Source organism: Mobula hypostoma, chromosome 26, assembly GCF_963921235.1.
Source record: "Mobula hypostoma chromosome 26, sMobHyp1.1, whole genome shotgun sequence".
NCBI classification, from domain to species: domain Eukaryota; kingdom Metazoa; phylum Chordata; class Chondrichthyes; order Myliobatiformes; family Myliobatidae; genus Mobula; species Mobula hypostoma.
In genome coordinates this window covers 6,945,915-6,959,639 of record NC_086122.1, presented here as the reverse complement: position 1 = coordinate 6,959,639, position 13,725 = coordinate 6,945,915, and the positions used below count along the sequence as shown (strand labels likewise).

The window sequence follows — 13,725 nt, the reverse complement described above, 5'->3', positions numbered from 1 at the left end:
TAAGAAATCTGGCCTGTCGAGCCTGCTCCACTATTCAAAAAGATTATGGCTGATCTGGCCATGGACTCATCTCCACCTACCTGCCTTTTCCCCATAACCCTTAATTCCCCTACCGTGCAAAAATCTATCCAGCTTTGTCTTAAATATATTTACTGAGGCTGCCTCCACTGCTTCATTGGGCAGAGAATTCCCTGGATTCACCACCCTCTGGGAAAAGCAGTTCCTCCTCATCGCCGTCCTAAATCTACTCCCCTGAATCTTGAGGCTATGTCCCCTTGTAAACCTCTGTCAGATCTCCCCTCAGCCATCAGTCCTCCATAGAAAACAACCCCAGTTTGTCCAGCCTCTCACGATAGTGCATACCCTCAAAACCAGGCAACGTTTTCTGCACCCTCCCCAAAGCCTCAACGTCCTTCCTATAATGGGGCGACCAGAACAGTATGCAATACTCCAGATGTGGTCCAACTAGAGCCTGTGGAATGGTGCGTCTATATCATATGTAAACAAATGAAATTCATAAACCAATTACCAATTTTGAAGTCTGCCTGAACAAGAAATTCAGGGTTGGGAACGCATCTGGATGCATCACACTTGCCCGGCCGACACTGTCCAACTGTCCAGCATTTGGTGGTGGCCCAAACTAAGAAGGCAAACAACCCAAAAGAGTATCAGGAGGAACAACTATGGAGTGAGAAGATGTGAAGAGCCTGGATTGTTTACCCTGGAGGAGAGTGGATATGTTTTCATGGAATATATCCATGCGTTTGGACTCTAAGGGGAAAAAAGGAATGTGTGGATCTAGGGAAAGTAGTGCTGTAGGAAAACGCCCAAGGACTGGTTCTGCTTCGAGTTAGGTCTTCCAATTTTATTTTGGAAGCACTAAATCTTCAGGCAAATCTCCAACGATCTATGATAGGCCATAACTCCTTTTAATGACCACAAAAGAGCAAATTATTCTCAGTAACATTAAGGAGCTTGGACTGATTGTGAATAAGTGCCGCAGGTCAGTGATATGTCATTAGAACTGTGCATAGCAGGAGATCATGCTGCAGAGGATGGTGAAAAGACAAAAGGGAAGGTGTAAATTGGGCGATATTGAGGGACACAAATTGTGGTAACATTGGAATATAAATGGTCATACAATCATACAGCTTGAATTAGCCCTTTCTGCTCATCATCGCTATGGCAACCAGCAACCACTCATCTACCCTAAGCCTAAACAAACCTCTTTTTATCCTCCTCCTCTCCCACCCATTCTCCCAGACACACTAGGGACAATTTACAGTGATCACATAACCCACAAATCTGCCCGTCTTCGGGATGTGGGAGAAAAGCTGGAGGAAGCCTGCAAACTCCACACTAACAGCACCAGAGGTCAGGATCGAACCCAGTTCTGTGGAGCTGTGGGCAGCAGCTTTACTCATTTTGTGTCATTGTGCCGCCCCAGAAGGGTAACTGGTGGAGGTGTAATTAGGAGGAGATCAATACAATCTTAAATAGCAGAAGGAGAGAGACAGAAACTATGTGCTGGAATGCGGGTTGTAGGCCATACTGGCTGGTCATCTGAAATAGCTGAATACAAGCCCGAGTCCATTTTGTCCCCAGTCAGGCGAGAGGTCCCAGCCTCTGCCCTCCTTTCCAGAGCAACTCCCTCACCTTCTACCCCACCAACCTCCACATCTCCAGTGGATCCTGATAACCCCAGCATTATCCATCACCAAACCCAGTACCCCTCCCGTTTCAGCTTTCTGTACAGCCTGAACCTTCTGCAACTCCCTGCCTGAGACTTTCACTTCACCTCTAAGGGCACCTGCTCAAGGAACCAATGACGACACAGCATTAGGAGAGGCACACAGTACTGCCCATCCATTAACCAATTACTGCCCTAGCAGGAGATGGGCTTTGGACTGCCCACAGCACCTGGGAACCCATCCTTACTGCTCCATAGACACCTAGGCTGCTTGTCTGCTATATAGTCTCAGCCTCCCCTTGATAGACTCTCCTTAACCCAGGATACAGCCTGGGTACATGGGCTAACAATCAAACTGTGCGTTTCTTCATTAACGCCCTTCCATCAGAAACAGATATAGTTGCTGATGATTGTACAACACCCAGTTCTTATATTTCTTGACTTAGTTTATTCCTCTCCTAACCTAATGCTTTCAGCGTTAATTCCTCTCCCTCAGTTACCCAGACAGACTTTTACCACCTTCCTTCAGCCATCACCACTGTTGCATTTCCAATCAGAGAATGTTGATAACGCAGCAGGCCACTCAGCCCATCTAACCAATGCTGGTCAAGAAGAAGCCATAAACCCATTGCCTAATCTGTAGCCCTGTAGGTCACTGATCTTCAGGTGCAGAGCCTGGCCCTTTATCAAAGTGGTGGAAGTTTTTGGCTGACAAACTTTTCCAGGTCCACCGCCTGCAGCTGGGAAATAGACAACCTCTCCAGCCCACCGACCATTATTTTGAACCTCCCTCCTGTGTTTTTAGGGTCTCTGCTAATGAAAGTAGTTTCTTCCAATTTATCCCACCTCAGGCCCTCATTATTTATGCTCTTCAATTGCACATCTCAGCTTCCTCTGTTCCAGAAAGAAAATAAACGCAAAGTGCCCAGTCTTCCACAGCTACAGTTCCCTGTTCTTGCAGCGTCCCCATAAATCTCCTATTTCTTACAATATGAAGCTCAGAATGGTCCACAGTGCCTAAAATGTGCTGTAGCTGGTGTTGTGAAATGAAAACATTCCACTGGAGTTATATAAATAATAAAATATAGAAAGGAAGAAAAAATAATTAATAAAGCAGTAAAAGAGACAAAATAATACTAATAGATTACCAGACTAATACCATTTTGTCTTACAAACTTCCGTTTCATGTTACGCATTTTAGCAGCTACGAGAAGTGAATCAACTTTAACTCTTCCCTTACGTGCTGCATGTTGGAATGCCCCGGCTGAATATCCCATAACACATCTATTATCAATGTAGATCCTCATTGCTTTTCCCTTCATTATCATCCAACTAATGATGTCAGAGTACATTTAAAAAATAACAGCCTAAATTAGGACTCGGTTTAAGCACTGTAGACTGCTTTAGGTCTTGCATTTCGAGAAAGTAGTGAGGGGACACGGTTCCAGTGGGACAGTCTCGCCAGGTACTCGCCAGGTTATTTTTTGCCTTACTTATTCCCAGGATGTGTCAGCCGGTGGTTAGTGGCATCCACACCGGACTTCGGGGCGAGTGGTCCCGGGTTCGAATCCAGCCGGCTCCTAGCACACTTTCCACCCGTGCTGGGTTGAGCATTGAGCTAGCAACACGGCCTCATAAAAAAACAGACAAAAAATGCAAAAGAAACTGCAAGGTTTCCACCTGACTTGCACAAGGTGCGGAAAGCAATGTAAATTGAACGTGGAGGGAGAAGGCGCCAGGTTGGTGGCTCCGGAGTGACATGTACAGGTGGGTTAGGATAACTTCACTGGAGGGCAACACTCAACCAGGTGGTTAATCTGCTAGTTAACAATTAATCTGCTAGTTAACTGAGAGCAGATTTTCGTTTTGAATTCCACGTTGATTTTATGACATGAAATTAAATGCACAAGCTGCTGAAGTGGGATTCGAACCCCTGACTCTCAGTCAATACCCAAAACTCTGGCATGACATGACGAAACACAAAGTTGGATGGAGGTGAACTTCACTGTGTGATATGTGTGCTGCATGAGTCACAGACTGGACAATCGGACAATTAGACAATTCGGTCTGGAATGAACTAGTGACGGTCCATTCCAGCTGCTTTCCTGGCTGAGGTTAAGACCCTCCCAGTGTGGCAGTTTTCCTCTCTAATCACATGCCAAATACCAAGACTGGAGTGTAGATTCCAAGCCTACCAACGAAACTATGATGAATGAAAGATAGGGCTTATGTGGTGTTGGGACAAGGATTTGAAGCAGGACATTATATCTGGTTACAACCGAATCAGGCAACCAGCTGTAAATGAAATGGGGCATTGTACTTCACAAGCCCTAGGCATGCAGAGACAGAAGTCTGCTGCTCACTCCGAAGTGCTGGCGGATTCTGGAGCAAGTACAATATTTAAGACAAGTATGAATATTGTTTTGTGAGGAGTGGAGCAAAGTTTAATGGGGTTGAGCTGCTGAAATGCCAATCAAATAATGGAGGAGATACAAAGAGCTGGTGATTCTGTTCATGTATTTTCTCCCTCTCCTCTGTAATTTTTCTGTGTTCTAAGAGCTTAAGAAATAGGAACAGGAATATTCCACCATTCAGTGAAATACTTATAGGACCTTTGACCTTCTACCCCCCTGCCTGATTCCTGAGCCTCTGGACCTTCCCATATTCAATGTCTGTCTTCAGCTTTCAACCTGCTCTGCTCTCTTGGGTAGAGAAGAGCAAAGATTCGCTACACCTCAGGGAAGAAATTCCTCCTCAGCTTTGTCCTGTGGCCAATCCCCGATCCCTGGGCAGGCATGGTCCAGTTCTACAGTCTTTTAAATGCTCTATTTTGTGCCATTTCCGGTATGCGGCATCCCCTGCAGTGCTATATCTTTGTACTTGCTGTAATCTGAGCACAGAAGCTTAGTTTTATTTAGAAACTTTAACATGAAAGCACAAATGGCCTAATGGTCAGGGCCCAGCAGCCAGAGTTCTGGGCTGCTGAAATGGAGAAGTGAGTTCAAATCCCACTACGGCATCTGGGAAGTTTAAATTCGTGTGATTAAATATACCTAACTCTTCCATGGACGGTCCCAAACCTGGACAGGAGGAGGTTGGGCATGGGGCGAGTAACTCCATCCCGTAAAAACCCAGAGCTACAGAAACGCCAACAGAAGCTCCAAAGAGCTCATCCCTGGGAGAGGAAGGATACACCAAGTAGATGCGCTACACCTGGGAAAACTTGGGAGACTGGCCCAGGACGGTCGAGGTGATGGGCTTAAGTAAGTAATTAAATAAATCTGGAATTTAAAATAAAATACAATTCACGTTTCAGTATCCTGGATACTACCAGATTTCAGAAGGACCCTACCTGGTTCACACAGCCACCAGTACCTGGACTCTCCTACGTGTGACTGCAGACCAATCGAGACCCGACGGACCGGGCCCACCGAGACAAGAGCACGTGCGCACTTGAAAGCCCACGCAAAACGAAAGAGCCCCCCCCACCCCCCGTGCACAGGAGGCCCAATTGATTCACCGCACAGTACGGTTCACCTTCCTGCTGTAGGTTGTTCAAGATTCAAGATTGTTAAATGTAGTTTCCAGTACAGAAGTGTAAAGGAAAATGGAATAATTGTTACTCCAAATCCAAAGGAGCACAAAACAATACAATAAGATAAAGAACACAATAAATAAGGGAGGGAGGAGAAGATGGCGGCGTGACGCAGCGCGCGCAGCCTCTCCGCTGAATGATATCTGTAATCTGTCAAGTAGGGGACCGTGCACAATTCTGATTTGATGGAGACAGATGTGAGAGTACAGAGGAACATCTGGAAAACTTCTGAAATGCCCGCTTCGTTGCCACTTTTACTGTGTGGTAACCGGAATCTCCGGAGGAGAAGGCCCCGAATCCTCAACTTTGTTTGTTTCAGTGGCCGGGGCTAGGTCGAAGGCGCTCGGCAGAGGATGGCGCTCGGGAGGCTGTAGCGGAGAGTCTGGTCGGAGGCTCGACGTTTTTGGACGGACGGACTCAGTGTCGGCTGTGGTCGGGTGTTTCCAATGCATCGGCAGTTGTTGGTGCCTGGAGGTTTATGGCAGGGAGTTTCTCCCTTTGCCGCCTGCTATCGGGGACTCGGGAGTCGATCGTCTCGGGGAATTTGAGACTTTTTTTTACCATGCCCATGGTCTGTTCTTTATGAAATTATGGTATTGATTTGCACTGCTGTAACTATATGTTATAATTATGTGGTTCTGTCAGTGTTAGTCTTTGGTTTGTCCTGTTTTTCTGTGATATCACTCTGGAGGAACATTGTATCATTTCTTAATGCATGCATGCATTTCTAAATGACAATAAACGAGGACTGAGTGTTCTCATAATCTAAAAAAATATAAGTACATAAGATAGTTTATATACATAGATTGATTGTACTGCAAATCCATAAAGTTTTGGGAGGCACAGGAGTGTCTGTACAAGAGGTGACTCAGTCAGGAAATGATAAAGTAGTGGTGGTGGGGGTTGTGGAGGGGTGGGTTAGTGGGTGGTGGTGTTGATCAGACTTACTGCTTGGGGAGAGTGACTGTGTTTGAGTCTGGTGGTGCTTCCCTGATGGGAGAGGGACAAGAGGTCCCTGAGCAGGGTGGGTGAGATGCCTCATGACATTACCGGCCCTCTTCTGGCACCTCTCTACATGCCCTTGATGGCAGGTCGGCTGGTGCAGTTTTGATCACTTGTTGCAGAGCCTTACTGTCTGCTGCATTTCCGTTTCCGTTAGGGTGCTCTCCACTGCGCACGTGTAGAAGGATGTGAGTATTGTTGCGCGTAGTCCAGCTGTCCTCAGCCTCCGCAGAAAGTAGAGGCATGAAAGGTTGTGCGAGATGTGGGTTTGCTTGCTGCTACCGCTGCTGTGCTGCCATTATAAAGAGGAGGGCAAGTTATGTGAGTTCTCCTGAAGCTGGTCATCATCTCCTTTGCCTTGCTGATGGAGAAAGAGGTTATTTGCCTGGCATCGAACCTCAGGCTCCTCTGCCTCCTCTCTGTAGCCCATCTCATTGTTATTGGTGATGAGATCCACCAATGTCATGTCAGTGGTGAACTTGACAATGTGATTACTCGGTGTTTGGCCATGCATTTGTAGTGAGCAGAGGTCACCTGGGGTTATCTGTGTTGAAGATGATAGGGAGGGAGGTACAGTTGTGCATCCTGACTACAGAGGAACTGCAGAGGGAAGGAAGAAGTGAGGTCAATGAGAAAAATGAGGAAACACCTATCCCGCTTTGTACTGGTCACCTGGCTGATGGACTTTGTGAACCACCGCACGGTGGCAGCTTCTCTCACTGGTCTTCCTGGTTAACTGATGTTGAGGGCAGTGGATTGTAAATCTTTTCGTCTCCTGATGAAGCATCCATGGTTCACCTGCTGGGACGTTGGCTTCACAGCTGAGGGTACTTGGGTAGCTCCCTTGGCTCCTCCACCAGTCGCTGGCCTTGGGGCTTGTTGGTCTATGTTGGTCACTTTGGGGATAAAATGCCCAGGTTCAAATCCCAGTCCAGCCCTTCGTTTAGCATGTTGCCTACTATTTTCAGGAGGCTCCATAGATTAGTGGTTAGAAGACCAGTCTTATAAACCCGAGGATGTGAGTTTGAATCTCAGTGGGGCTTCAACATTTCTGACACCCCTCCCCCACTCCCAGGGTCTGTACAAGTTGGAGTTGATTTATTTTTGCTGGGCGCCATAGTTTATTATTTCTGTTTTTGCCCTGTATTTAATTTAACCATTTAATATGCTGTGCATACTTACTGTAATTGATTTTTTTTCTATATTTATCATGTATTGCATTAAACTGCTGCTGCTAAGTTAACAGATTTCATGATGCATGCCGGTGATAGTAAGCCCGGTTGCAATTCCGATTCTGGCGGCGTAGCGGTTAGTGTGACACTATTACAGTTCGGGACGTCAGAGTCTGGAGTTCGATTCCGACTCTCTGACTGAGTAGGATCCTCCCCGTGACCGCGTGGGTTTTCTCCCACAGTCTGAAGACGAACCTGCAGGTGGGTGAATTGGCCACTGTAAACTGTCCTGTGATTAGGCTAGGGTGAAATAGGAGGTTTGCAGGGTGAGAAGGGTCTGTTCCACATTGCATCTCCAAATAAAAAGTATGTGATCCAGATGTCGTCTAACAACTCATTCATCTTCAGCTCAAGTTCTGCTACTTGACTGTAACAATGCGAGGTGATAGCCTGTAGCCAGTTTCCTTCCAGTGAGATCCACGTGTAGACTTTGTCCCTGGCACCGTACATTCGCACTTGCATTTTTGTTTCGTGGCCTCTTGCTTGCCACAGACTTGCTCCTGGACGGGCAGATGTAGAAGATCTAACCTTGTGCTTAAGGTGCGCTTAAGAATTAATTTGGTGGGTGATGTACTTGTAAGTTTGTCTGGGGCAAGCTGGTAATGGAAAAGGAAATGGTTTGATTTCATCGTCAAGTCACCCTGAGTTTGTCTGGAAAGGTGCCGTTTCACTGAATGTGGTGAAGGAGCATGTGGCTGATCAATCGGATACGGTACAGTGGACACTGCCCAAGATCTCACTCCTGATCTCAGAGAGCTTGGACGTGTGCTGCTCGCCATGAGGCCAGCCAGAACTTATTCAGCAGTGGGAGAAGTTCAGCAATAACCCTGCCAAAACTCTTTTTCCTTGCTGTTCTACAATAATCTGTGATTAACGTATTCAAGCTATTCTTTTGAAGTGGACCTTTGATAAGAACCTTCAACAGACAAAGTCATCAGCTATATTTATATCCAGAAAGGAGAGCTTGCTATATTTTCCAGTTTTCTGCTACAACTAGGGTCTTCTGCTGACTCTACACTCAGTACGGATGACTCCCACTACGATCCTCCCATCTCCTTTCAGAATTGTCCAAAGGTACTCGAGCATTTGGCTGGGGCTGAAACTCTTCTTATAATCCTGTAATAATCTCTCCTTGTAGCCTCTCCACTGCAGTAGAAACCCGTACTGAAGTGACCACTCCTACCCACTTCCTAGCTCTGAGCCTGGTTTCACATCCTGAAGCCACTGTTTGAGCATTTCACTGGCCTGTTATGACTGTGACACGGCACCAGGCGTTGCCAAGCAAATGCCCAGCTCTACACTCACCTGAATGAGGTTGGCGGCAGGAGTTCTCCTTTTCTCAAAGTGCTTTTGTCGATGTTGCTCTTGAACTTTCAGGGCGAACCCCGAACCCAGAATTCCCTGCGGGCAAAAAAATCTCCGTAAATCACGAATCAGAGACCCAGCCATGGTCCACATTGAACAGTGTCAGTATTGTCAATGATGCAGTGGGAAAAGGCTGCTGCCAAACACTTTGAATGATGCTCTGTCCATCCGACCTTGATTGCTTATTTGAGGTCACTACCCTCTCATGGAAATAGCTTCACCACAGATACTGTAGCATCCACCCTTTAACCTGTTCCAACTCAAACATCATGTGTGAGTTTACACTGAAAGTGATGGTGGTGTAATTAATCACGGGCCTTGCAGGTAAAGGAAACGGACCCTGTCCTCAGCTGACATCTGAGCAGTAATCAACTCCCACTGATTGATCTTCATCTCCATGGCTAATAGTACCCATACCAACTCCTCTACCTCATCTGAGATCTGGATCACCAACATGGCATTGCACTGCATTAGAATTCCAAGTACAACTACTTGGAAGGAATGAAAAAAGAGCCCAAGTCTCAAGTTATGTTTTTTACGAGCTGTACCCTTGGGTCTGGGATTAGGAATGAACACGAGGCTGTCAGCCAATGGATCTTTGAACTACGAGGTCAGGCAGAGCAGGGCTGGGGTTGCAGTGGCTCTGGTGGGGTATATCTGACCCCTCAAGCTCACTTCCATTTGGCTGAGTCCCCTCTCTAGCGGGATTCCTACGGGTGCTGAACAAAGACGTGCAGCCCCGTCCACCAAGGGCGGAGTGAAGGCAGACTCACTAGTAACTTTCTGAAGGGAAATTTGTATGTACTGGTCCGCAGAGTAGGGGCAGAGGAGGGACACTTCTTGGTTTGGTCGAGCGAGATCAGGCTAAGTGGTCACTTTCTGTAGAATGATTGTCACTCCCCTCGCTTATCAAATTCCCAATATCATCAAGAAAAACCTAACTTTCTGAGATCGCAGGTCCTACATGGGATTTGGGAGGTTTGAGATAACTCTGTAGTGAAAAGTTCAAACTCAACAAAACCCATGAAACTAAGAAAGCAAAACCATTTAACAGCAGAAAGATAATATCCAATTTATTTTAACTAATAGCCTTCCACTTGGTGGAAGCTTTCTACAGTGGTTGTAAATACTTACAGCTGGGAGTGCAAAGAACGAGACTCCTAACAGTGCAAATCCTGCTGCCAGCATCCGGCCTAGCCACGTCTGCGGAGTCTTGTCACCATAACCAATTGTCGTTAGTGTAACCTGTGAAGGTGGAAAGTGATCATGTTGAATTTTCTTCCCGGATCAACCTTATATTGTCAATCACACTTATCTCAATCATACATGAGGAGAAATGGGCTAAGGAAGTTTGGAGAAGGGATCCAATAGTTCAGATAAATATTAGTATCCACTGGTCTGTAATGAACTTGTTAGAAAATAATACAGAACAGAATCAGAGTAATGGAAACACTCAGCAGGTCAGGCAGCATCTATAGAGTGAGAAACAGATTTAACATTTCAGGATGGAGAAAGTCGATCTGAACTCCTTCAAAGATCTGTAATATTACTTCTGTTTCTCTATTTTTGATTCAGGTTTCCAGCATCTGCAGTTTTTTTCTGATTTTCGGACCATGTCCAGGTGTGGCCTGACACAGAGAGAAAACTAAACCCACTGAGGGTTTTGTCACAGGACTTTTTCAAAGACCACACAGATGCAATATCGGAGAGGTGTTGATGAGGCAGTCCTGGGAAAGTGGTGCTACTGAGCATCCCTGGTTACGGATATTGAAGAAGTCCACAGAGTTCTTTCTGTGACTTGACTACACTTGCATTTTCTAGCTACTGTTCAGCATGGAGACGCAGTGACTGATCAGCCGAGGGAGAATGCAAGGTGGGAATCAGAAGGAGGACACTTACCCACAAGTGTCCCGAACCCATGGAACTTCATGGAATGGCAACAGCTTTTCCTGTAACCACAAGACACTGCAGAGATACCACTCAGCACATCACATCAGTCTCTCCTCCACAGACTTTGTCTGTACTTCTTGCTGTCTCCATAAAGGAGCCAACATAATCAAAGACCTACCCACCTTAGATACTCTCCTTTCTCCTCTCCCATCAGGCAGAAGATACAAAAGCACATCACACCAGGGTCAAGAACAACAGTTACTCCCCCTTTATAAGAGTATTGAATGGTTCCTTGGTTCAATAACATGGGCTCACCTGTCCCAGGGAGTCTCAAAGAATTATGAAATATTTATTCAAATGCTCCCTTTTCTTATTACTCATATATCTCTTCTGAGCCAAGATCCCTTCTCGTTCGTCCACTGATGCTATCCTGTAGTGTTAGAGCTAACCCACCACCTGCCCTGTCTCTTCCCTTCCCAACTCATGTCCCATTTGGCCTGTCTTCCCAAAATAGTATTCCTTGGAAGATTTCGACTTGGTATCCTTGCAGCTTCATCTCGATATGGTTCTTAAATCAAATTCCCTCTGTTTGTGCCACCAATTCAACCACCTTTGTCATGAGTGATCTTATTTTGGACACTACCAATGGTTCCCTTGTGTGAGTCTAGTTGCTGGTGAACCATGGACACTCTGAGCTCACCCTCCCTGTCATTTACTGCCTTGCATTCCCCATTTCACCACAAGCACCTTCCCTTTCACCTTAACTCCCTACCTATTCTAGTCTCCTGGCCCTTGCTGCTTTAAACTCTGTACCCACTCAGTCACTCAACGATTTAAACTTTTACCCAGGAGGGAATGATGGCAAAAAGGAGCGAATAAGAGAGAAACCCACCCAAAACACTCTAATCCCTCATCTTGTGTTATCTTTTCCCCAGTGTTATCTGGATTCTCAGCGGCAGAACCTGCTACTTCCCTGGGGTCAGTGAACCTCACCTTCCAGTTGGGGACTTTAAAGTCCTCGGGACCCAGTACGGAATTCAACAATTTCAGATAACCAGCCTTTCCTGCCGTGACAGAACTTGTCGATGCAATCTGAAGAACAATCAGAGTTCTGGATCAAAGCCCGAAGGTCGGTAAGAGGTCCGGAGGTCAATTGGAGGTCTGGATCAAAGCCCAAAGGCCAATTGGAGGACCAGAAGTTGAGGCCTGATGCCCTGAGCCCTGAAACTGTGAATCACTGTGAGTCTGCTGAGGAAGTTGGGGCCCAGTGTCTGCAAATCCATGAGTCCTCTGGAGGTTGGAGGCTGCCTGCCCTGACGTAAGAGAACTGTGTATGTACGTAGGGAGGTAGGAACAGGGCTGGTTTCACTGTGGTTGCCTTTTGCTTGGTATGTTTTGTTGTGTTTTAAGTTGTTCTGACAAGTATTGGCGGCAGGAAAGAGAGCAGCGCACCACGCGTGCGCAGCCCTCTGGTGAAAAATGATATCGTATCCATTAAATAGGGGCCATGGACAACTCTGATTTGCTGGAGAGGGACGTGAAAGTCCAGAGAGACATCTGGAGAAATTTCTGAAACGCTCATTCGCTGCTGTCATTACTGCGTGGTCAGGAATCTTTCGGAGAGTAGGCCCCAAAATCCCCGGCTTTGCCTGCTGTTGGCGACGGAGATTGAGGTCGAATTGTTAGGAGAGCTGATCAGAGCTCGAAGTTTTCGGATGACTCAGAGTCAGACCGTGGTCGGGCATGGCAGGGAGAGTTGTTCCTTCTCCCGTCTGTGTGAGATGTCGGACATTTGAGAGACTTTGAACTTTTACTGTGCTCATGGACTTCTTCATCAAGTTATGGTATTGTTACACTGTTTGTAACTATATGTTATAGTTATGTGGTTTTGCCAGTTCTTTCAGTCTTGGTCTGTCCTGTGTTTTGTGATGTCACACTGGAGGAAATATTGTGTCATTTCTTAATGCATGCATTACTAAATGACAATAAAAGAGGACTGCGTGTCTTCATAATCTAACCTAATCTAATCTATTGTATGTTGGTGCCGGAATATATAGTGACACTTGCAGGCTGCCCAAGGCATATCCTTTGGTGTGCAGGTTGTTAATGCAAACAACACATTTCATTGTATGTTACCCTGCGATAAAGAAACCTGAGTCAGAAATCTGAACTCTGAATTAGTTCTAATGTAAAGTTGTTCATCGGTCAAATTTTCTCTCTACAGATGCTGCCTAATGTGCTGGGTATTCTAGCTTTCTTGTTTATTTCTGATTTCCGATGGTTCCTCAGCTCAGTCTCTCATGGTTCCAGCACTGTTGTTGCTTTGTCTCTCTATGTTATGTCACTCCTACAAAGAGGTCCTGCCTCTCCAGCAGCTCAACTGTTACTTGGTCATCTTAGCAACAAGGTCTCCATCATATCACTGACTCAATCGCTCTTCTCTCCACCCCTCTCTCTTCGGCAACTTAAAACATTTGTTTCATCAATTTGCGACAAAGGGTGCCTGACCTTCACTCCGACCTGCTGGGTTTTCCCAGCATTTTCTTTCGTTACTGCATATTTCCAGTCCCTGCAGTTTTATTTTTTTGCTCTTCAATTGAAGTCAGCTTGCAGCTCTGAAAGATGAACTAACACTCAGCAGGTCAGACAGTGACTGTGAAGAGAGGAACAGAATTAACGTTTCAGGTCAAAGACCCTTCATCGGAAGTTGGAAAGAGTGAAAACAATTACTTTTCAGTTGCAGAGGAGATGGGATGGATAGGACAAAGGGAATGTCTTTAATAGGATGAGGCCAGGGACATTGTGGGTATTAAGATTCAGAGGCTATCAGGTTGATAAAGGCACCTAGATGGTGGCAATATGGATTTTAAAAATAGCATATTGATAATAGGACACGCCCAGCAGTTCAAGTCGTACTAACAGAGAGAGAGCAAAGTGGTGCCAATATCGTT

General features: G+C 46.0%; 1 protein-coding gene across 1 annotated transcript in view; it reads right to left on the bottom strand.

Annotated features, from left to right (window-relative positions):
- Window positions 1-13,725, bottom strand: part of LOC134338073 (potassium voltage-gated channel subfamily KQT member 4-like) — a 224,352-nt gene that overhangs the window by 121,399 nt on the left and 89,228 nt on the right. The window contains exons 6-7 of the mRNA XM_063033606.1: window positions 10,019-10,129; window positions 8,825-8,920 (exon numbers count right to left, since the gene is read on the bottom strand). Of these exons, the coding sequence (XP_062889676.1) occupies window positions 8,825-8,920; window positions 10,019-10,129 (207 nt within the window). The remainder of the gene's footprint in view (window positions 1-8,824; window positions 8,921-10,018; window positions 10,130-13,725) is intronic.